Source organism: Sminthopsis crassicaudata, chromosome 1 (genome assembly GCF_048593235.1).
Source record: "Sminthopsis crassicaudata isolate SCR6 chromosome 1, ASM4859323v1, whole genome shotgun sequence".
NCBI lineage: Eukaryota > Metazoa > Chordata > Mammalia > Dasyuromorphia > Dasyuridae > Sminthopsis > Sminthopsis crassicaudata.
This window is the reverse complement of record NC_133617.1, coordinates 584432062-584458167: the sequence shown is the minus strand read 5'-3', so window position 1 is coordinate 584458167 and position 26106 is coordinate 584432062. Positions and strand designations below refer to the sequence as shown.

The 26106-nt window shown below is 35.3% G+C and overlaps 2 protein-coding genes across 11 annotated transcripts in view; one reads left to right on the top strand and one right to left on the bottom strand.

Annotated features, from left to right (window-relative positions):
- The window catches only part of LHFPL2 (LHFPL tetraspan subfamily member 2), a 224969-nt gene extending 220373 nt beyond the window's left edge, over nucleotides 1–4596 (top strand). For all 7 annotated transcript variants that reach the window (XM_074282339.1, XM_074282342.1, XM_074282341.1 and 4 more), the window contains one exon: nucleotides 64–4596. In XM_074282339.1, coding sequence (XP_074138440.1) covers nucleotides 64–320 — 257 coding nt within the window. In that variant the 3' untranslated portion in view covers nucleotides 321–4596. The remainder of the gene's footprint in view (nucleotides 1–63) is intronic.
- The window catches only part of SCAMP1 (secretory carrier membrane protein 1), a 134557-nt gene that overhangs the window by 26730 nt on the left and 81721 nt on the right, over nucleotides 1–26106 (bottom strand). For 2 of the 4 annotated variants that reach the window (XM_074282334.1, XM_074282335.1), the window contains 2 exons: nucleotides 21801–21918; nucleotides 18238–18388 (listed from right to left, as the gene is read on the bottom strand). In XM_074282334.1, the coding sequence (XP_074138435.1) occupies nucleotides 18238–18388; nucleotides 21801–21918 (269 nt within the window). Of the gene's footprint in view, nucleotides 1–14913; nucleotides 18389–21800; nucleotides 21919–26106 lie in introns of those variants that run through there. The other 2 variants (XM_074282336.1, XM_074282337.1) reach the window with 1 other exon arrangement.

Here is a 26106-nt window from a genome sequence, read left to right as displayed (position 1 = left end):
TCTGAACAGCCTTCTGTTCCACTGTCAGCACCTAATCATATTCTTATTTTTTTCTTCCTTTAGGTCTGTTCCTTATCCTAGGATTGATACTCTACCCTGCTGGTTGGGGTTCCCAGAAGGCAATAACCTACTGTGGACATTATGCATCTGCCTATAAACTAGGAGAATGCTCCTTAGGCTGGGCTTTCTACACGGCCATTGGTGGTACTGTCCTGACATTCATTTGTGCCGTCTTCTCAGCACAAGCCGAGATCGCCACGTCCAGTGACAAAGTACAGGAAGAAATTGAAGAAGGGAAAAACCTGATCTGCCTCCTTTAATTTGAAAAAGAGAGAGAGAGAGATCAGAGCCTGTTCTTTCCTGATTAACTTTGGAAAAGGACCCACTTTCCTGTTTTCACTAAGGGTGACCACCCGTGTGTCATGAGAGGCCTGTTTCTACTGAAGCCATCCTTCATTCTCCCAGATCTCTGAGGAACCAACAGGAAGAAACAGTCCATTTCAAAGAAGCTGGACACAAGCCACCAATGGGGCAAGATGGGGGAGGGAGGTTAGAAGCATGTAAATAGCATATAAACCATGTTAAATAGCTGACAAATGCTGTCATCATTAGATTGCATTTTCCCCCAGAGCCCCTGAAGGGTTCTGAGATAAGTAGTAAAGGCAGCAATCTTTATTCTGGATAGGATGAGAAAGGAAACGAGATTGGGGATGTCAAAAGGCTTCTCCCTTCTGTGTTTTGAGACTGCTTCTACCACAAGTTTAGGGCCTTTGTGCAAAGAACATCCATCAGAATGAGTTTTGTGGGGTGGAGGGACTGTTGTCTAAAATGACTCCAAATACAGCTAACTGCCTGTTGTTATTGAACACTTTGCTGGGTAAAAATGAAGCTATACTCAATCCCTGCAGTGGAAAAACAAATGTTAAAGGGGAAACAGGATATCGTTACTGGGTCAAGCCACTCACCCTCCCTGGGTACCATACAGAGGGCCTGGAGGTGACACTGACTTTGGGGGTACAGCCCTTTGTAAACTCCCCCATGGGAGATCACTCAAGATGAAGCACCTTCTTGGATTAGGTGAACAAAAAAGTCAGTCTGGGATTACAGAAACTAGATAAAGGTTAAAGTCTTACCATCCAGTGGTTATGAAGTTACTATTTTTGATCTTTACAACACTATGAAGGTTCCGAATTACATTCCTGTCAGCCACTTGCCCCACGGACACTGACATTTATTTACACTTCAGTCTGCAATATTAGTGATTAATAAGATCACCTCTTCTAGCCCTCAGCATCCAGACTTTCTGGACCTAGCTAGGCTGGTCAGTGATGGACAAAACAGTCTGTCACCAGGGTTCCACTAAAGGATTTGCCAGGGTTTACTCATGGAGAAAGAATACAGGGTCACCTCCACATCTAGAAGTATCAGAGTAGTGTTTAGATGGTGGCTCCCTTTAAATATTGGAAATAAATGCTTCTCTTACCTGAACATAGTCAAATAGGCTAGCCTATGGGGCTAGCAAGTCCTGAGATTGTCCCAGTTAACAGTTCAAATGCAGATGAGGTTTTTTTTTTTTTTGTTTTTTTTTTTTTTGCAAGTGTTAGGACTTGGCTTCATTCAACTGCCAAAGGGAAACTCATTCCCTTTCCTCATTCCAGAGACTGATGTCCTAGGACCAGCTGTGGCCCATTCAAATGCTTAACGAAGAAGCCCGGCCAAATTCTCAGCATTTGTGGGGAGATATTTTCCCACTGTTTGTTCACCACGTTGCCGTCAGCTGTATTTCCAAATCCAGCAGCAACAACAGCAATACAGTTACCACAACTGACATTTTTTTTTTTTTACCAAGAAAAAAGAGCTAGTCATGTGATTTTAGTTTTTCTAGGCAGAGCAACTCCTCCAGAGGACAGACTTAAAGAAGATGGAATGACTGCAATGGAGAAATGCTTCACCAGAACTTAGAATTTTTAAAAGTTAGAGCATCTGAAATCACTCCCTGCATATCCACTCCATGTGCAGGGTACATGGACAAATTCAAGAAAACTCCTTCCTGTATTTGGAAAACTTCTGCCAATTTTGGAAAGTGCCTCAAGGACCAGAAAGCACATCTATGGTGACAACTTTATTGTTTTGATTGCCGTTCCGAACTTTTAAACCATATTCATAATATTTCTTCTCAAAACTACAGTACTCAGTTTGCAAGCATGAAGTCTTCATTTATACTCCTTCATATTCATCAATTGGCCAAAATTGGAGGGGGGGGGGGAGGATTTTTGTGAAATTAGTTGATACTGTTACTTTTTCTAACGTTTCAGAAAGTAGCTAAAAATATGTATCAGGAAAATCAAATTGCCAAATACCAAGGAAACCTTCAAAGAGACCAACAGAAACATGATCTTATTTTTGCTTTCTTACAACATTGCATTTTGCAAGCATTGACTTGGATGGAAACAATTGTAGCCCTAGTCTGCTTAGCAAAATTGTTTTCCATTATGCCCATTAACCCAATTCATATATGTTTCTTTGGATATCTTTATGTAAGAATCTTTAGGAAAATTCATAATTTTTTAGGAGGATAGGTATTCCTCCTCCAATTCCTGTTCATGTTGTGAAGGTGACCCTTGATTCTTGAAGTTCTAACTTATTTCATCAATTCAATTTATTTTAAGCATTTAGCTGCTATTGTGTGCCATGCACAAAGTCAAAAAAAAAAAAAAAAAGAAAACTTTTTGTTTGTAAGGACCTTCCACTCTATTAGGCACAAAATGCTTTGAGTACAGGCACATGATGGTCTGCACATTTCTTATTGCAGAGATAAACTTCACCAGAAGACTGTGGACAATAAGTGACAAATTATGGTCACAGTCATCCAAGATTAAAAATGAATAATAGAGGGGCAGCTAGGTGGGGCAATGCATAGAGCACCAGCCCTGAAGTCAGGGGGACCAGAGTTCATCTCCGGGACTTAACACTTCCTAGCTGTGTGACCCCAGGCAAGTCACTTAACCCCAATTGCCTCAGAAAAAAAAAAAAAAAAGAGCATAGGCTCTTTAGTCAAACTACCTTTATGACCTTGGACAACTTACACCCAACAGATGGTAGACATCAGTTTTCTCATTTGCAAATTGGGGAGATTAGAGTAAATGGCTTTTAAGATCCTTTCCAGCTCTAGATCTATGATTATTTTAATCAAGAGCTCCCAGAATAATTGATTAGAAGGCAGGGCAGGGAGGAAACTCAACAAATAGTGAATCAAGTAAAAAATGATGATCACCTCAAACCACAAACCAAATGACTATTCGAAATTTCCAAGTGGAATTGTTTTCTAATCATCTAAAAAGATGACACTGCACAGATCACTGAAGTAAAGTACAAAAGTCATCAAAAAGCTGGTGTGGTAGTCTGAAAACAGAGAAGGGCTTTTGGGGGTGGGGAAGAGTCTTCCACGCGGTGAACATTGTGCCTCTAGCTTTAGAACCCTTGTCTGAACTCACAAGCTTCACAGAAAATAGGATAAATTCACAAGTTTCACCTTATCCTAATCTGCGGTGGGAATGAGTTCTGTGAAGGTTTCATCCTATTTCCTGTAACTCATCTCACCCTCTGCTCTTCCAGTCTCTTCTCAGTAAGTTTCCAGACTCAGCTGAGGGGTAGAGCATTGAACCAACCAACTGGGAGGTTTAAATCTTTTGAACCTTTAGAAGTGCTCCAAAACTTGGGCTTTCTAAGGTTTCCTTAAGCAGCCCACTTTACAAGGTGTCTAATCACTCCTGGGCTCTTGCCTTTCCCCCGGTGATCACAATCACTTGTGAGTGCACACACCTGCCATAGTGCCAGGAACAGCTACTGCTTGGCTGCAAGTTAGCCTGACTTAACTCCAGGAACCACCATGAGCTAACCATGAGGGAAGTCAGCACTGAAGCTGAGAAAGGAAGATTATTCAGGTCTTCTGTTCTAACCACTATTTCTCACTTTGACCAAAGGCCAAAGTAACTCGATTATAAATCCTGTGACGCAGATAAAAGGGGAGAGGTGGGGTTAAACTTGGTGATTCAGCTCTTTTTTTTTGAAGAGAGGATTCTCTCTCATTTTTTCTTGTCTACACTAATAGCTTGGAATCATTGACTGTATCTGTTATGACATATAATCTTAGGGTTAAAAAAAGATTCAAAGTGGAACTGGGATCCAGTTTTGTATTAATGCTCTGACCTAAAGTTTCAATGTAGGCACATAACCCAGCTTCATTATTCAGTTATCGCTTTTAGGGCAAAGTATTGCAGTTTCTTTATTCATCAACAAAAGGTTCCCACACCCATTTTTTTCCTCCTTCATTTCAACCCTCAAGATAATCTCAATCTCCTTAAAGTCCAGTTAATTTCTATAGACTTAAATAACTTCAAGAACCAAAAAGTCACCTCTCTTTACATCATGTCATCATCACCTTCATCTGTGTGACTGTTGCCTTGGCTGTAAAAATGCTGCTATCCCTACAATTTTTCTTTTCCTGTCAATTATAAGATGTAAACATTTGTGTCCAGAGCCCTCCAAAATATTTTCATTCCATCAGTTGAACTTTGCAGGATTTTTTTTTTTTTTTTTTAAACAAAGTACCAAGAAGATAAAACCACTGAAAAACATCCCACACGCTGAAACTGGCCGCATAAACAGGAAGGGAATCTACTTGGTGGGTAAAGGGAAGCAAAGGTGACATCAGACTTTGACAGCTCTACTAGACTGAAGAACAGAAAAACCAGCATCCATCCATCCACCACTACGCATCTCTTTCCATCAAAAAACTTCCCGAAAATTGTTTGGCTTGGACTCAGGTTATTCTGAATAGCTCTTTTAAAACCACTCAAGAAGGAGACTATGCAGGGAAGAAAATGCAGATGTAAATTGTTTATTTCTTAGCTCTTCCATTTTTCTAGCGGTTATAAAAAAATTAAAAAGATAGTTGCAATATTCATAATACATTTCAGCTGACCATCTCATATTGAAAATGGAAGGTGCTTAGACTATTGCACCAGAAGACTCCTATTTATTTAGCTTAAATCTCAACATCAGACAAATTTGTAAGGTATTACCATGATGCTGAGTGGACTATAAGGCTCCTGAAATATTTGCTATTGGTTCTGTGGATTCTTTAAACCTGTGTGTTAGCTCATCAGTATAACATATTGACTTGGGGTGGGGGATATTTTTAATCATTTTCAATCTGTGGTTTGATAATCTTTTGTTAAACATGTATTCAGTAAAGTGCCATAGTCGTCCTTTTGAAGTGTAGCATATTTAAAAATATATATATATGTATGTGCATGTGTGTATGTATATATATATATGTATATATATATATATATGCACATATATATACACACAAGTCTGTGAGAGATGTGCAATAAAAAGTATGTTTTTTCTGAAAACTGGAGAGAAGTTGGAAAAGGGTTGGGGGGAGGGGGGAAATCATCCTGTTTAAAGCAAAGGAGAGCTAAGAATGTGGGCTTTGGCTTCATAAACCTATGGCAATCCTAATGTGCCTGTATAAACCATAGAGAGAAAATGATATGTGATTGTTGGTGTGAGTTTAATCTCAATCTATAAAATCACTAGACTTTTTTTTTTTTTTTTTTTTTTGGAAAGTTAAGCCTGTGAGAACCCAGGTCCAATTTTTTGCTAGCCTTTAATTTGAAATGTGAAGCTGCCATGCTGCTTTTATGTCAGGCTAATCTCTAGTAGCAAATATAGTATATATAGATATATATAATCACTGAGAAGCTTATTTCTGAATATGCTTTTTTTTACACTTATCATCAATGTGGGACCACTGCTTTGAGGCTGTTTTCACACATCTCATCTTAGCCACACCAGTCTTGCTTCAGTATAGGCGTGTTAATAACAGTGAGTGGAACTGTGTAAAAATCTTAGACCTGGAGTCACACATTTAAATGTAGGAGTGATGATTCTGTAAGGCCAAAGGGATAGAAGGCAAGACTTATGTTTTCTTTTGAGATTGTGGGGAAAGTACCCATTGGCCTGAGGCATTGTGAGGGAGGAGGTGAAGGAGAACTTCAGAGCCATATGGTTATGTGACAGCCACTTGAGCCAAACAGAAATTAAGAAAAAATAAAAAATAAAAAACTGTGCTGATGGACTTAGTTTGAGCCAGTGATCATTTGTGGTACTCCTATTGTGTTCTCAACTAACCTGTTTTTCTAGCATTGCCTAGGTTCCTGTCTGTGCACATGTATTTACCTTTTTTTCCCCACCCCCAAAAAGATTTTAATTAAACTAGACTTTATAAACCTATTCTGAATGTGTCTGATTATATTGATATATGGATACCTTTGTGAACAAGAGAGTATGGTACATATCACTCATGATAACTTCATGGGGCTTTTGATAGGAAAAAAAAATTTCCAAATGGGCCAAATGTTCAATTTACAGGTAGTGCCACATGTCTTCATTTAGAGATAGAAATTAAAGCATCCCTTGAGGAGAGTTTCAAAGTTAATAGTTATAGGGGGAAATAGAAAATTTAAGTAGAGGATTAATCCAGAAAATAAAGCTGCAGTAATAAATACAAAAGCATTTTTTTGGTTTTTGTTTCTAGGGGCAAGAGGGAGGTTTTTGACCTTCATTTCTGATCTATCCTGTTTTGGGTGAGGGGAAGGCCCCCCGCCTGCCTTATACAACCTGGTTCCCCTTTTGATCCCAGCCTCAGCCTAGGAGTGTGTGTGTACACATGTCATATAAACTCTCACCATGATTGGGAAATGGCAAACTGATACTTTGCTTCACCCCAAAATATCCATGCTAGTCATACATAGCAGTTCACATTTCCTGAGGAAGCTGTTACCCACAAATTTCTACCAGACTTGCAGTGCTGTCACTCATTCCCCTCTTAGTAATTACTGTGACTCAGATTGTCAAGTACCATGGTACAGTATATGTATTACTATAACAATGCTTGTCCTGACCTGAAGTCTATAGGAGTCAGGGCTACCATTTGGCATTTTGGCTCCTGAGATGTCCATGCATGGCACTTCATAAAAAATTATTAAAAACCTTTCAATGTATGATATTACAAAACCACCATAGGAGAGAAGTTATGCAAGGATTGTTTTCCCCATTTTTACAGACAAGGACTCAAATTCAGGTGACCATATAGCTACTAAGTAGAGAAATTACAATTTGAACCCAGAACTCTTGACTTCTGTTTCAGCACTTTCCCTTATATAGTAATCTGTCTCTGTGTTTCTTCTCCCCAGCCTCTCTCTCCTCAGCCTGTATGTCAGCCTGGCACATGGCAATAACTATGTAAATGCTTATTCCTTTCCTCTTATCTCTGTCTTTTCTAATAACAATCTGGTAGAATGAAGGATAATTATCCAGATGGCCAAAACCAAACAGAAATGATGCACAAATCATTATCTGAGTCCTTTCAGATAAAAAGGAGGGTTTGTGGTTCAGTTCCCTAAATGAGTGCCTCAATTTTTCCAGATGTTCTTGACTGGAAGTTAGATATGAGGTTAATATGAGATTAAGAAATCTGCCTATGGCCAGGAAACATCAGGACTGGGCACATCAAAGACACTTTATTCTACTAGTCACTGAACCTTAGATAACTACCTCTACTGTCATGGCCAGGTCTGTGACCTCGTGGACCATAGCACCCCAATAGAGACCATGGGGGTTTCTTGGCAAAGATGCTGAACTGAATGGGCAACTAGATGTTGCAGTAGACAGAGCATCAGCCCTGGTGTTAGGACTTGAGTTCAAATGTGGCTTTGGACACTTAACATTTGCTAGTTGTGTGACCCTAGGCCCAGTAACAACCCCAGTTGCCTTGACCCAAAAAAAAAAAAAAAAAAAAAAAAAAAAAATACTGGACTGGTTTCTCATTCCATTCTCCAGTGAATTAAAGCAAACTCGTTAGATGACTTGCCCAGGGTCACACAACTAGAGTCTAAGACTCGGGTCTTCCCAATACCAAGCCCATCAGTCTATCCATTTTGCTATCTAGCTGCCCCATTGGCGCACCTACTTCTCTGAAATCATGAGGGATCACAATCTATCTAAACACTGATACTTTTATATTGATAATAGCTTTAAAACAAATAATTTATGTGAATATAAATGCATATATTACATAACGTGATTAAATGTTTAAGTGTACAACTTCCAAAAATGATTTTGCTCAAATGTCTTCAATGCTCTTGCAACTCACGTCAATGATCTTAATTGTAGCAGCTGAACACAGACCCCTCTTGTTTGGCCTTATTTTACCCAGCATCTGTTTGTTGCTCAAGTCAAAATAATTCACTGTATGGAATGATTAGGAAGCAAGGTGGGGCCAGCTTGCTGCTCCTCAATTTTTTTGAGGTTTTTTCAGAAAGCACAATGATCATTCTACAATCAGTGCAGAACCCTTCATAGCCAGCTTCAAAGTTACTCCTTAATATTAAGCCAGCACATCCAGATTTCTTGATTTATTATTTCAATTCTACCTACCCAAATTCATTTTCTTATGTGGATGTCATTAGGATCGTATGTCCCTGATGAAAAAGTCAGTTCATCTTTCAGCTCTTAATAAGTCATGAAACCTCCAGATTAATTTTCTGCCCACTGTCCCAATTCTGTATCTTCATTCCAAAGGCTGCTATCATTTTAGTCATTCTGCCTGTATCCTGAAATTGCTGCTCAGATAAAGAAAAAGAGGAATTTTTTCAGGATACAGGCAGAATTCTTTTCCTCACAACTTCCTCTTCCTCTTTACCAGGGCAGTTTTGCAAATTTAGTCTAAAGATAAAGTACTTTGAATATTTCTGTTAGAAAGGCACTGATCATTTGCCAGTCCCCAGAGAAGTGGGGAAATGAAAGCAAAGTGGAATGTGTTGAGCTGAAGAATTTCTTGACAAGTTCAAAAAGAGATAATGGAAAGCCATTAGTCACGGGATGTTTTAAAATGGTTTATCTATATTATTTTAAGCTGTTTAAGGGCACAGTTTACAAGGTATTACTTCAAATATGGCACTTAGAATTGAACCCAGTGCCAAGGTAACTCCAGATGAAGTCATGAAGAGTTGGATACGATTAAGAACAAACTGAACAGCATAGGCCATCAGAGGAAAATGAAAGAAAAGCATGGGATCTTTATGAAACAGTTAAGATTTGGTGACTGAAGAAAAGAGATAAAGATGACCTAACCATCCTAACAACAGAATGAAAGAAAAGGCCAAAAATGGATTGTTAGGAAGAGAAATCACTTTGCTGGAGGAGATGAATTCAGTTTCCAATTCTGATATAATCGTGGGAAATTCTAGGGTCAATAACCTGCAAAATAACTGTCAGTATGAAATTTAAGAGAGTATGGGTTTCTAATGTTGACTTTGCCACTTAGGCTAGTTTCCTTATCTCTAAAAGTGGTCACTAATTCTCTTTGCCACCCCCCAAAGAAGTGCAATGATTTTAAATTAGATAATATGTAAAAATGTGATTAAAGAAGGGGATTATATAAATGACATCACTAACATGTCAAGTTCATGTGCCAGGTGCTAGGGTGAAAGGAACAAACTCTGCTCTCAAGGAGGTGGCATTCTATTGTAGCCACACTATAGTGAACAAAAAGCAAGTTCAGTAGGGAGCAAATATTGATGGTACCTCAACTGAGCCTTGAAGGAAATTAGGAATTCTAAAAGATTTACGTTCTAGAGATGGTGGGTTGCACTTAAGAAGGCAAGGGACAAAATCCCAAGCTGAGTTTGTACTTTATCCTACTGTCAAGGTTCTGAAACCTTTGTCATGCATTCCTTTGAATAGCCAGGGAAACCTCTGAGCCTCTTATAGGCTCAGAGAATAAGTGGAGAAAATACAAAATTTGAGTTACAAGTTAGTGGAAATAAAGATGTAATTTTTCTTCCATCCAAGTTCACTGATCCCATGAATTCTAGATGCCAGGTTAAAAATCTCAGTCCCTATTTTCTCTATTGGAAATATATTTCTTGGGGGGTGGGAAGAATGTGACTTGTGGTCAAATATTTTAGGACTATCAACAATGGAATGAGAAGTCTAGAAGCAGAAGACCAGATTAGGAAGATAATGAAATAATGCCCTAACTCTACCTTCCATATTCAGTTGTTAGGTCATGTCACTTCTAATTCCACAACATCACACTATCTCTGAAGCACTGGGTTCAATTCTAGGTGCCATATTTGAAGTAATACATTGTAAACTGGAGCATTTATAGAAGTGACAACTAGGATGATGAAGAGTCTTGAATCCATGTCATTGATGGAAAGTTGAAGCTATGGTTGTTTTTAATCTGGAGCCCACATACAGCTGTCTTCAAAGGCTATCTCATGACATAAGACCATTTTCACTTGTTATGTTTAACACTAGAGGGCAGAAGTAGAGCAAGAGATGGAAATGGCAAATAGGGGAATTGAGCCTTCCTAATAATCAGCTCTTCAAGGATAGAGCTAGAAGCAACCAGGGGTTCCTCTTCACTGGAAATCATCAAACAGAGCAGTTAAACGTTGTATATGGGACAAAGGGAATTCTCACTCAGGCCTAACTTCTGGAACCTGCCCATTCTAACTCACGTTTTTCTCACTCCTAAATCACAATTCTTTTTCTTAGTCAAGAACCTTGTCATCCCTTTTCCTGAGAAAATCTGGGTCATCCATCATGAGTTCCTTTGTATTCTCCATTCTACTCCTTAAAACCTATTGTACTACCTGTCCAGACTTGTTCTTTTAACCTATTATCACTCTATTTGGGCCCTTGAACTCCCCCTTTCCTCCCCCCCCCCTTAACTACAGAGACTCATCTTGAGCATCTCTCATCTTTTGCTCTTTCCCTACTACCTACATAGTCAAATCTCTCCCAGGTAAAGTAAAAATGGATTGAAAGAAACTCCACTAATGAGATAAGCAGAGAAGAATGAGCACAGTATTTTCATTTTTCTACCTTGGAGTATTAAGCCAGGTGCTAAGGATTTCAGGTTAATGCGTCTAGAAATCCAAGAATTTTGCTATTGTCAAATATCTGATGGCCATTCCTGACAAGAGAAATTCAGAAATTGTGATTGCCCCTTAGTAGAAATACATTAAAAAGCCCGACTGGAGGACTATAAGAGATGAGTAATTAAAATCTGCTTTTCAAATTGTAAAAATTAAGTCTATCAGAGAATCTGGAGATTGCTTCACACAAGTGTGGACACAACCCTGTCTTGCCCTACCTGGCCCCCAATATTAAGGAATGTGGAACATGCCGATAATAGATAACGGTAGGAATGGTGTGACAGGAGCATAAGGCCAAGCAGTTATAGTAACAAAATAATGGGTGCCTTTTTCTTAATTTTTTAAACAGCCTCTTTGGAATCTGGGAGATAACGGTTTCAATTTAGGTATTAAATGGACCAGGAAAAAAAATTGGGTAAAGGTGATGAGTTGGAGAGGTTACTTACCATCACTATGTTTCATAAACAGTTTCAATAGAAACCATAAAATATCAAATTTGGAATAATTCAGTCACACTAATTCTGTTACTATTCAGACACAGAGGGAGTCACTATGTAGTAAGCAGTAGTAGTCAAGACCAAATAGGAATTTCCAAGTTAAGGTTAGACTTGGAGCAAAGTAAAGCCATTTTAATGATGTTTGCACAGGAACATGGCACGGAATGGGGCACGACTGTTATAGGATAAATTCATATGAGATTCCTTGCCCTGAAGGACCTAAAATGACAAATATTCAAAATGTGGTATTTAAAGGCACAGGACATGATAAGGTAACAGAAATGTTTTCAAGCAGCTAGTAGGCTCAGACTATTTTGCTTCCCAGAGTGAAGTATATAGTCAGATACGTTTTACAATAGTCAAATGGGTCCCATACAACTAAATGTTAACATAATTTCTGACACAAACTGAACTGACAAACACTTATAATAACAAAAATAAACAACTGATGTTCAACAGATATCTTCTCTAAATTGAACCAACTGAATATTTATTCTATATTATGTCAATTCTTGTTTTTCTGTGTCAAGGTGCACTTTTTTTTTCTTAATGGAATTTTCTAATCAAATATAGACCCTTTTCTCCTTGAAATTAAAATTTAGTTGTGTTAGTAGCTATAACTTGCTTCTGTTATATATGTGTCCAAAAAATGTATTAAGCTCCAAAGAAAAAAATCTTTCAACTCACACAATTATTTATTCTGTTGACATTTATCTCCAATTAATATACTTCCCCCTTCTGCAACCATCATCTCCTCCTGCTCTATCACCAGGTCAGTATTGTTTAATCTAAGGGGTTATACTCTTGAGAAGATATTAAGGTATAATTTCAAGGATATCAGTAATATTACTTCATCTTTAATCTAATTCTGGACTAATTCTGGATCTATAATTGAGATGGGTTAAAGAGTCCTTTCTAATTCCCAGCCCCCATAAATCCCAATGGGAGATATCCAGGCTTTCCCAGCCCCCACCAGATCTGAGATAACTTGGGCTGTCCTATCCCCCACTCTAATGATCTGTTCAGGTTTCCCCAACCCCCACAAATAGCTTCCTCCTTATCTAAAAGCCCATTGAATTCTATTCAATTCTAACCCTGGCTGAAACCAGCCAGGAGCCAACATGGGACTCCACCTACCTTCAAGATTACCAAAAGCCCCCATTATAAAAAGGGGAATCCTGGAGCCCACTCTTTGCAGGAGCCCCAAACATGGCATCCTTCCGCCAGCCATGTTAAGGGTTCCGTGCACCCAACGCCAGCCCTGGCCCTGGTGTCTTTCTACCTTCTAACCTTACTTCCAAACCCCACAATAAACCTCTTTTATCAATCTAGGTTTTCAGGTCTGTAAATTCCTTTATAGAGAACTCTTGCGCCACTACTAGACCTCATTTAACTCTGTATCTTTGCGCCACATCCAAAGGGGTTGCAGGGGAGCTTTATTTGACTCCCTGTACCCTGAACCTGCCACTAGACCTCAATTAACCCTAATTTCATCTAGGTACCCCTTACCTAACTCTCATCATAATGACTATTGACCAATAAGTAGGGGCTATTTTTCTGGCAGAGATTTGATATGTAAGAACCCACCCAATTATTACATGAAAAATCTTAGATGAGCTCTGCTAAATTAGGCTAAGATAAAATTAGTCAATATACTTCCATAATTATGGGGGATTTTATGTTCCATATAAGAGTATTAACAATTAAGGGATCAGATCCGCAAGAATTCTTAACCTGGGTTCTGTGAACTTGGTGGGGTTTTTTTTGGGGGGTTAATATATTTTAATAACTATTTCAATACAACTATAGTTTCCTCTGTAGTCCTATTTATTTTATTTAGTGCATTAAAAATGTTCCAAGATTTAGGCTTTACCAGAATGTCAAAGAGATACATGATACCCCCCAAAAGTTAAAGACCTTTAGAGAATAAAATCTGTGCAGCTGAATTTCATAAATGATAAAAATATAGGATTGAAAATTATCTTCCAAGGTTCACCTAGGTGGCGCAGTGGATAGAGCACCAGCTTTGAATTCAGGAGGATCCGAGTTCAAATAGGGTCTCAGGCACTTAACACTTCCTGGCTGTGTAACTTCCTGACAAGTCACTTAACCCCAGCCTCAGGGGAAAAAAAAAATAATCTTCCTAGTCCAATATATAAAAAAGGAGAAATACTTTTTGTTTTATTATCTATGCAAAGAAATAAAAGAATGGGCTTTCAATGGAAAAGGCTTTAGGTTAGGTCAGCCATGTTATTAGGTTCAAAATCAAATGAATCAACATTTGCACATTAGGTAAGGCTATGGAATTCATACAATCTGAATGACTTATTGCATTACTATACTGTGACTTTCTTAATATGTGATATAATACTAATGGAATATTAAGAAAAGGGAATATTACTAGTGAAAATCTGTTAAGTTAATTAAAAAAAATTTTAATGAATTACAGAATTACTAAAAGAAAAGTCTGGACTGATAACTAGAGGACTTTATTAATTAGTGTAATCTTTTCTTTGGAGAATTTAAACTGATACTAATCCAATAGAGACTGGGCAAGGCTAGGGTGGGGTGGGGAGAAGTAATCTTCATCTAAATGAAACTAGTAATTTTTAACAAGAAAGTATCATAATGTTTAAAATAAACATTCCATTCCTGTAATACTAAATTAAGACATAAATATGAGTTGTTTAAATACCAAGTCCTAGAATATAATTTTGCCTTTTGAAATAAATCTTCACTGTATTCTTTTTATAGTTTCAAGATTTTAAATTACATTCTGTCCTAAATCAATGTATTATAGTAAATTAAATCCTAAAAGATAGGTTTGTAGAACAAATTTATTTTTTTGATCCACATTTTAGTTAACCATATTTTATTTCTGGAGCGCTCAAACTACATTCGATCAACAGATGACTTCTAAAAATTTTACTAAACAAATGGGGGAAATAGTTGAGTATACAAGTATCATAACAATTCGTTACACAGGAACAAAAAAAATGCTAAAGTCAATGAATTCTCTAAATGAACAGTAGCAATAATTGTTGACTTTTACCTAATAAAAGTGTACAAATTGTTGTTGAAGCTAATATTGAGAAAAAAAAACCAAAGCAATAAATAGAAAAAACTGCATGAATCACAAAGATATAGCTTTATAGAAATAAACAAAAAAAGTAAAGAAAACTTTTAAAAATACAATCATTCAATGTGGATTAGGAAATGTTAATTAGGAAAAACATTTTCCTAATGATAAACTAGTTGTGAAAATACAAACTTATATTTTAAGGTAACACTCACAAAGTGAAAATACTATTTGCTTTAAAATAAATGTGTCAACCAAAGTGAAGGGTACCAAGAACATCCTTTCAAATTAAGTTTTTGCAAAAAAAAGAACATGGGAATCCAGCAATACACAATAGGTATTTATTCTCCACATAGCACATAAACTGGTATTCAGCAGTGACGCTGGAGGTTGGGAAAGGACAAGGGCAAAGGAGGACATAAATGAAACAAAAGCAACAGAAAAAATACTGATATAAAAGTGTCAAATTTTTTAAAAAATCAAACAGGCCTAGTTTCAATTTTAGACGGGACACATTAAATCTAGTTTTATTTTAGATTGGTCATCTGGGTTTAATTATTTCAAAGTAGATTCCTTTTTAACTCAATATAAGACAAAAATGTATCCATTGAATGTTTTTAAATACTTTCTTAAGACATTGTGTATGGTCAGATTCTAAGTGGGTCTGATATGTTATTTCTAGTTTTAAGAGATTATAAAATTACCTATACATTTTAAAACTTGAAATATGGAATTATCTGTAAGACCTATTGTGTAATTCCTGTCTTTAATATTTTAATATATTTTTAAAACTATACAGAGCAAACATCCAGTAAACAGTATTTTATTTTATGACACTCTGTTAATACAATAAATATACAAAACTTTTAAACTACTCAAAACATGCAACATCAGAGGGACAGATGAAAAGGGCATTGATATAGAACCAAGACAGTCACCATGATAGCAAAGCATCATTAGTCATTTACAAAATATACAAACATCCCTTAGATAAATAATCCCAATCCTAAATTACAGACCACTAAGCAATGACTTCCAGTGTTCAAACTTTACTTTGAAATAAATTAGCCACAATTTATTACTAGAAAACAAAAAATAAATGGGTCTTAAAATTGCTCCGTGACTGGAATACCTGGAAATCTTAGGATAAAGTGTAAAACATTTTAACAAATAGCCCTGGCTTTCAAAGTTAACACATAAACTTTTTCTTTTACTGACCAGATAAAAATAATTCCTTTAAAGCCCCTTTCACACCTGGCTATGGACATCACACCATTATTTTAACACAAATTTTCTCTTTAAAAAACAATACAATTGTAGACGTGAATTTGTAACAAGAGTATCCAAATAAATCGATTTCAAAACACTTCCCCACCCTCCCCTACACACAAAAAAAAGGACTAGGATTTTAGGAATCCTTTTACACTTCATAATGCTAATTTGAACACCGCTCTTTTGAGAATGCGAAAATATTTCCATTCCAAAGGAAACAATAATTAATCTAATCTTTTAAAATTTTAAATATCCTCCCCAAAATAAATTTTTATCTGTGGTTTACAGAAACACCAAAATTGATTTGGAATATGAGGTGATGACTATGAATGAATACACTTGTGACATTTAGTAGTCAATGTGTTTTTAACTAATATAAAATTATTACAATAGAACATTAAATATTCATTAAATACTCTGATACCTCTTAGCAGCAGGAAGAACTGATCTGAAAGATTTCATTTGCAATGTTTATTTTATAGCTTGTGCAGAAATTATTACTGAAGAAAATTATTTTATGAGGAAAAATAGCTTTAAATTTTATAACAGGAAATAGGTTTTCCTAAGGATAATGTAGAAATGTATTCCAAGGATACAGATTTGTTAACAGAGCGTCATTTAACTAGATCCACATTTCTTGGCCAAGTTATTTATACAATGATTCTTAAGATCAGTCAGGTCGCTAAGTATATCCAGCATTTTATTTAACTTTATAATATAGAAAGTATGAGGGGGAATCTTTTTAAAGTATTTATTCATTGATGTTGGATCTGAATTTTTGAAAAATAAGGCTTTTTGCATTATACTCAAACATTATACTTCCTACATATAAATCTCCTTAAAATCAGGTTAATATATGCCATTCTCTATCAATGTATTATTTCTCCTTAAAAACTGCTCAAGGACCTCCATGACTTTAAAAGATGACTTGGAAAGGTATAAAGTCAAACATTATACAATGAAACTTCCACAGAGCATGGAGGCAAGTGAGTAGTATAACCTACACAATTAATACACTTAGCTTTATTTTCATTTCCATTCTCAGTATAAGCTGAATATTTGAATGTTTTAATTTTACTACCTACTTCCACTTGGAAGTAGTCTTGCTATTTGCAGAATTTAAACAATTCACTTGATTTGTCTCAAACCCCAAAAATTGAAGTGCAATAAAAGGAATTCAAGTATCTGTGAAGCATCAGCTTAAAAAAAATCATTAGCAGTGACTCTAACAGAAGAAAAATAAGTTAAAACACTGTATATTTGTATTTGGGGACAAAGGGCAACCTGATTTGTAAAGGTAAGAAAGTAAATACCAATGTTAAAATTACAGTTTTCATTGTTAAAACACAAATTACACACGCAAACTAAGTCCTAAATACAACCAAAATTTCCCTCCAAATAAGGATAGAAAAAGACTAACTACAAGAGTATATCAAGAAATAAGAAAACATCTTTTCTTTAACGGCATTTTCTCTAAGACATAAATACTGAAATTTTTTTTTTTTAAAGAGCAAGTATAATCACTAAGTTTCTTTTTCTTTTAATTCAACTGTACAATGCATTGCATATTCTACTGTTAGAATGGCTGAGCCCCCAAATCAACTTTCATTTGAGTATAATACTCTATTTAAAACATTTTTATGATTGTAAAAACATTCCACCAAATCCTGTAATCATAAATGGTACAGATCAATACTGAACCAAAATACTAATTTATTAAATAATTCAACAGTGTTCATGCAAGCTTACAAGTTGATATCAAAAGAACTACTACTTTAAAAATAAAAAATAAAATGAAATTTACATCAGTTTTTATTGAATGCACACAGGCCCATCATCTTCAATTTTTAAAGTTTCCACACCAGCAAGTCAAATTGAAATTCCCAAACTCTCAGCCTACCCCATTTCTTTCTTTACAAACAGGGAGACAAGAATGAAGAATCAATGCACTTGCTCCTAAATGTTCCTCATCTCTAATGAAAGATTCTCAAAAGAATTACTGCAGCTAAAACCTAAATGTATTTTTAATCATAATGAAGTACCATAGTAATTTCAGTGTTCCATCACTGAAATAAGTCATTGAAACATTCATCCCCCAAAAAATATGGAGAATATTATTTATCATATGGTATAACCTTTTTCTTTGTGAGGGGTACTGAAATATTGTTCAGGGGAAAAAAAGTTAAGGATTTAAAACAAAGAACTTTTCCTGGTTTTTGCCCATGCACAGGTGAACAGGAAACATACATGCTGTGGATAGTGTGTATTTCAAACATAAAAATCTTCATAGAATAATACAGTAACTTGAGAAAAAGTACAGTCAAAAGGTAACAGTGCATTGTTGTCTGGAGATATTTCTAAATCTGGTTACCCTTGAACGCATTTTGGGCTGCACTTGTTGCTGCTGTTGAAGCTGCGTTTGCGGCTGCTGTCTGTACGGTTTTATTAGACATCACACCTGTTGCAAACTCTTGCTGGGCCTTCTCAAAACTAGCACCTGTTGTACGGTATAGTCCATGCACCTATGGAGACAAAACAGAAGGCAAATGGAAAAAACAACCAAGTACTAAATGTTCTGCTCAAATACAGAGATATAAAATTTTAAGTAGGTCAGAAAGAAGTGCTTAGAAGTACGAATTACAGTTGGATTTATCACTTATATTCTACTGATTAAAAAGGTTTAAATCTATGAAGTCAAGAAGCTCACAGCAAATAATGAAATAAGTGTATGAAAGAAGATTTAGCAGTACGAAATCGCAAACTGTACTACAAAGCAGTAATCATTAAAAATACTTAAGACTGTTCAAAAAGAGAAATTTATCAAGATCAAGTAAACAACATGCAAAAGCAAATAGGATAGCATCACATTTGAGAAAGTTAAAAGACTCCAGTTACTTGCAAGGAACGATTCATTACTGGACAAAAACTACTGGGAAAAGTGGAAAGCAGTCTAGGAGAAATGAGATATCAATCAACATCTCAAATCACATACCAAAAATAACTTTGCTATATTTTAGAAATCAATACATCTTAAAAATAGTGAAAAATAAATTAAAGGAGTGTGGAAAAAAATTACTTTTCATCTTTATAGATAGGGGAAGAATTCATTGGCAAAGAAGGGGGAAAAAAAGAATCATGAGGAAAAAATGGTCAATTTTGATTACATAAAACCATAAAGTTTTTCCATAAGTAAAACCAATAAAGGTAAAATTAAAAAGACTTCAGAACTCTGATTAACAAAAGTGACCTATCAGGATTTCACAGGACTGATTATGAAGAATTTTATTTATTTCTTGATGAGGTAGTGATGGACTAAATGTCTTTTGATTTTTGAATAAATTGTATTATGGATTAAATATCCAGAATGATATGCATTTTCTTAAGAAGGAATCTATTTTGCTTCACTATCCATATTTAATTATAAGGATTTTTTTCTTTTCTTGTAAATTATTTATGATGTTTGAAGGAAAGAGAATAAATTATTAAATAAAAAATTAAATACTGAAATAAAACATTGGTTAAGATGCACATTAAGAAAATATTAAACTAACAATATGTGCCTTAAAATTGTCTAAAATCTCTAATAATCATAAAAGTACAAATTGGAACAACCTTGATGTATGAACTCCTCCATCATGACTAGAAAACTTGCAGATCAAAAGGCTATGCAAAGACAATAGACTAATTCATTATTAGTGGAGCTATAAAACTGTTTGGGAAAATAATTTCCAATTATACAAAATTACTAAGCTGTTCAAACTGTTTGGCCCAGAAATTCCATATATCCCAAGAAGATTTTCAAATTGTTCAGAGCATCACTGTTTTGTTTTTTTAAATAGCTTTTTATTTACAAGATATATGAGTGTGTAATTTTTCAGCATTGACAATTGCAAAACCTTTTGTTTCAACTTTTCCCCTCCTTCCTCCCACCCCCTCTCCCAGATGGAAGGTTGACCAATACATGTTAAATGTGTTAAAGTATAACTTAATACAATATATGTATACATGTCCATACAGTTATTTTGCTGTACAAAAAAAAATTGGACTTTGAAATAGTATACAATTATCCTGTAAAGGAAATAAAAAATGTAGGCAGACAAAAATAGAGGGATTGGGAATTCTATATAATGGTTCATAGTCATCTCCCAGAGTTCTTTCACTGGGTGTAGCTGGTTCAATTCATTACTGTTCTATTGGAACTGATTTGTTTCATCTCATGTTGAAGAGGGCCTCGTCCATCAGAATTGATCATCATATAGTATTGTTGTTGAAGTATATAAAATAATCTCCTGGTCGCAGAGCATCACTATTTGTGATAAAATGTTGGCTAATACATATGGAAGAGGGCTGAATCAAGTATAAAATTTGATGTACTTTAAGGAATGAGAAATATGATGAAATCAGAGAACCAAAGAAATAGAAAGAAGAAAGCAAATTCAAAATTATAATGTTCATGATGATTAAAATAACACAAAGTCAAAAAGAGGCAACTGATGGAAAACAAGTAACCAAACCACAGGAAAAACACTCTCCCTTAAATTAATAAGTCAATAATCTGTGGCATTTTAAAAGGTTCTTTTGGATGTCTGACAGAAAATATCTGCTGTGTCGAAATGAAATGTTAATCATTTAAAGCCTAGTAAGATGAAAAAACTATTTTGAATTGTCAGTCTCTATGCTGAAATAAAACACTGGTTAAGATGCACATTAGGAAAATATTAAACTATCAATAACCACCTGAAAATTGTCTAAGTAATTAGCAATCCTAATCTCTGCTGTCTAATATTCCAAAGCATTCCCAACTTTTTGTAAAGCTTTCACACATTCTTTAAATCAAAATTAATTTTACCTTACTTCAGTTTTTTTAAAAATAATAATTCATATATCACTTTCATCTTATGATGTAATTCCCAAAAGGACACAGGTTTCTTTATAAACTAGTAACTTAATGATGAGCCTGACCCCTGGTGGATACAACTAATGGCTAACAATATATGGACCTTAAAGGACCAGTTCAGAGGTATGCAAGAAAATTTAAGGGAAAAAACCAAACAAACAAAACTAATAACCATACAAGTATTCAAAATTAATTTCATAATTATCTCACAGTAAGACTAAAGCCAAATCCACATTTCCTTTGAAACCTGCTTCTTGGACCTTTGTGCCAATATCACTTCCTTTCTAAGACTTCAGTAGGCCCTTTTTTATTGGTTCTTCCCATAACCAGTTCATTATTGGGCTCTGCCAAGGTTCTCAACAATAACTTTAACAATTATCCTTTCCTTTCTTATTTCTCTCACCCTAACTCAGATCACCCTTCTTGCCTGTTATAATAACTTTGAATGACCACATTACCTCCAGTCTCTCCACTTCAATTCATCCCAGATACAACTTTTAAAACTTATCTTTTTATTGCATGAAAATGATTATGAAGCAGACTAAGCCCCTCTGGCAACTTCTGAAAAAAAAAATCACATGACATAGGACTGGATATAGGCAAATGTTCTACTTTTTAAAAAGGAAGAAGAATTTATCAAACTATTAGCTAAGATATTTTACTTCAGTCCTTAGCAAAAAAAAAAAAAAAAAAAAAAAAAACCTAGAACAAGTTATGGAAGAGATGGGTCTATGAGCCATTATGAGTTCAAAAATATGTCATATATTAAACTCATTTTTTAAATTACTATTAACTATAAGAGGATTAAAATAGTAGATAATGTACACTTGAAAGAGACCACATACAAGTAAAAAACTTTAGTAAGAATACATCCCTCATTTGATCCTCAAAACAATCCCGTGAGGGTAAAGTTCTTCCATAAAATGACTAAAAGGTTTTACATGATTCCATGTGTATATTGTATTGCTTAATGTCTGTGCAAGGGGTAGGGGAGGGAGAAAGAATTTGGAAGTCTCAAGTCATACAGCTCATCTTACCTTTTTAAACATAACTAGAGAGATGACTGCAGATGCTGTGAAAAGTGCTGCTATGATCATCATCATGATTCCAACAGGAATACTTTTATTGAGGCCAGTTAAAGATGAAATCCAACCACTGTGTTGTACCAATAAAGACAAGGGAAACAGACATTTAAGTTAATACAGATAAATACATTAATACAGGTGAATGTCTCACTTTTCAAAAACCATCACTCATTTTGAGATCTTTTTATAATACATTGGATCTGCTTTATATCATATTACACACATGCGATGTGCCACTAATATATATATATATATATATATATATATATATATATATATATATATATATATATATATATATATATATATATATATATATATATACACACACACACACACACTCATATATGTTAATAATTAAATCAAATGTGTTAAAATGTTCACTAAACTTTCTAAGATACTTTTATGCCTAGATACTTCAAAAGCTATGAATTTGCAACAGAGAATTTTCACCATGGATACAATCCCCAACCTCTGAAAGCTTTTTGCGTATTTGTGTCAAATCAAATAGAAACGGAGACCAGTAAACCACACAAGAGGATCCCTTCTGGTCACATATTGACTTAGTTTTAAAATGCAATGTCATCTTATGTTTGATTTTATTTTTATTTAGTTAAATATTTCTTAATTACTTTTTAATCTGAGTCATGGGAAATGTTAGGGACTGCATGTTCCCACTAGCAGAATGTTTGACACCTCTGCCTTAGTAAACTGCTTTTCCTGAAATATTATGGCCTAAACTCTCTTCAACTGGTAGATAATGTTTTGGTAATAAGCTACTCTAGACAACACACAAATTTTCCTCACTGACTCAAACTCAAGACATTCATAAGAAACATGAAAAAAAGCATTTCCAAAAGTCAATCTCCATGAAATAACAGGCCATACCAATGGCACTGCCTCTTAAAACTCCAGGTCACTTCCAAATCAACTTGAGAAACTGTAGTAGGACTTGCATGACACAAAATGGTGTTTTAAGATAATGAGGTAAGGTGCTTCTGTTACATAAAAATAATGAGAACTTTCTAGTTTGTTAATAATTTCATAATAGTACATTTGGCCTAGAATTATTATATGGTTAAATAAATTTAAATTTTCCTTTTTCCTCAATGACAAATGACGAGGTTCTACTTAGAATGAAGCTGGGGTTTTTTAATATTTAAAAAGTTTTTGTAATAGCTGATGAAAACTATCACATATAAACTAGCACAAATTCAAATATAAAAACATGCTACAGAGAAATATATGTTTTAGAAAATAGAGTAAAATATTTTCAAGGTAATATCATTTGCTGTTATAAGGGAAAAAAAACCATCATCACTAAGTTTTACCACAGAAAGGACTATTAAACAAATTATAAAAACCAAAATACAAGATTGATTTTAATTAACCAATATTTATTGAACACCTAATTACATATTATGTTAATTTCTTGACAGAAATTCCCATTTTTGGCAATTGACATAACATATGACACATTACAGCAGCAGTATTATTATTTGAATGCTCCTTTAAAAAAATAATTCATATATATGACAAATACTAAGAAGAAAATTTCTGTATTTTTAACAGTACTACAATTTTATTTTTGACACTCAGGTAAAAAGCACTACTATGATTATGACATTATTATATTATATTATTCAATTCTCAATTAAGCATATTAATAAAGAGATGATGGTAATTTTTAACATTATTTTATTATAGAGTGCATATGTTAAAATTTTCATAAATAAAGGATTACTTTAAATCTGTTTTTGTAAATTATAAAGTTATATAGCATCCTAATACTGACACCTACTCAATCTTCCTTACAATTAATTATCTGCTATATTCTACAGAGAATCTTTAACCTCTCCCCATCAACTAGTTTATTACCTACTGCCTTCAAACAGAGAACTGTCAAGTCAGCCTGAGTTCTCACCTAGTAATCCTAACATCTCCCCCTTTCTTTTGATTTAGAACATAGGATAGTCATGACCTTGAAACATAAATCCATCAATATGGGAGGTATTACACATAATTACATAGATTACATAAGCACATAGTAATATAGTAACAAATAACATGATCAAATAATCATAAATTGAGAATTTATAAATGTCCATAAGTCCACTGTCCATTAGTCTCATCTTGTGTTAGGTAGTCCAATAATTCCTGCTGGTTTTAAAGTTCTTTAACAGTCTTTTTATTAGCCATGCTCTTTCGGTGTAAGATGTTTCTTAGATCTTCTCCTTTATTTTGAGGTCTTTCTCTTTTTCTGTCTCTCTCTGATGGACAAGGCGAATACGACTTGTTGGCACCCATCTGATTCCTTCTCCATCTGTAGAGATACAAGCAAACCCTCTCCCCCAGGCAGTTAACCTATCTGGTCCCTTCCATTCACCACTTTCTGGATCTCTCCACATCACCTTGCGATTATCTAAGGACAGTGGAGCTGCTCGCACTGGACACTGCCCTTCTGGTGGGTTATAAAACCTGTCTGCCGGAGCCAGTGCATCTTTGTCAAAAATTAGAAAATTAATGGTATAGAGAACTAAATTTAGAAGTTCTCTAGGGTTACCTGTGGCTCCTCCTTTCTTTTGTTTTTGGAGGAGTGTCTTAATATCTCTGTTTCTTCTCTCTACTATTGCCTGCCCTTGAGGATTAAAGGGTATGCCCATGGTATGTAAAATCTTATACTGTGCACAAAAGTGTGTAAAATGTTTGGACGTATATGCAAGTCCATTGTCTGTTTTTATTGCTTGTGGCACACCCATAATTGCAAATGCTTGTATAAGGAATTCAGTGACCACTCAGGCTGTCTCTTTTGCTGCTGGCATTGCAAATGTGAATCCTGAAAAGGTGTCTACCACGACATGGATAAAAGATAGACGACCAAAAGATTTATAATGGGTCACATCCATTTGCCAGATTTCATTGGGTCTCAAACCACGAGGATTCTTCCCTGGAGGGAGTACAGGAGGTTGGAAAGGAAGACAAGCTGTACAGCTTTTTACTATGCTCCTAGCTTCCTCTCTTGTGATTCCAAATTGTAAACGTAAAGCTCGAGCAGCCTGATGATATTTAGAATGAGATTCTTGTGCTTCCTGAAATAAAGGACTACTGGCTAACATGGTTAGAAGGCTATCTGCCTTTGAATTTCCATCAAAAATGGGACCTGGAAGTCCACTATGTGAGTGGACGTGCAAGATATAAATCTTGCCTGGATGTTTTCTCACTTGCTCATTTGGCTCCCTGTTCGGGCGCCAAATTGCTATGGTCCAGTCTAGCTCCTCTGAAGGGCTCAGAATAAGTCCTTGTCAGAATAAGGAAAGGTCCTGGCCCCACATTGGGCGCCAATTGTAGTGAGCTGTCGTCTCCAGAAGCTGCCAGATCGCTCTCTGGGAAGAGATCTGCTGTGTCTACTCAAATCTCTCAGACAGATTCTTCTTCCTGTAGTGAACCGTTGTCTCCAGGCAGTTGCTGTTAACTCTTGTCCAGAGAAGTGACTTCCCTTCCTGCAGAGAACCCCGTCAGGCCTGATGTAATGCAGAGACTTCTTCTATCTCTGGAGTGGTGTCCTCTTTTATCCTCCCAGAGAATGGGCGTGGGATAATGCAAGGGCTTCTGGGAAGAACCACTTCAACCAATGAGCTTGCTCCTTCTAGGATTCCTAAGGTGTAAACTCCCTTTACAGGTCTGAGCCAGAGAACTGTCAAGTCAACCTGAGTTCTCACCTTGTAATTGTCCAGACAACCTGAATTCTCACCTTGTCACTGTCCAGACAACCTGAGTTCTCACCTAGTAGTCCTAACACTCCCCACTCCTGCTCCCTTGCAAAATAAATTGGTTTATGGTTGTTAGTCTTGCCAATTATGTAATTGTTATTGTAGCACTATGTATATAATGTTTCTAGCTTTATTTACCCCATTCTGTATAAGTTTATATATTGTCCCATGCCTCTCCATATTTTTTCATCTTTGTCATTTCTCATTATTACAATAATATTCCATTACATTTATGGACTATTGAGCCACTCTAATAAATGTATGTAGTTTTTTTTACCAATTTTTGGTATCAGAAAAATGGTATAAAAATTCTGATAACATAGTACCTTTTTATTAATATACCTTCCTTGGGATATATTCCTGAAAGTGGAATCTTTTGGTCAATGGGTATAGGTACTTAACTTTATTTGTATAATTCTAAATTACTTTCCAGAATGGTTGTACTAAGAAACAATTCTACTAACAATGCAAATGCCTGTCTTTCCATA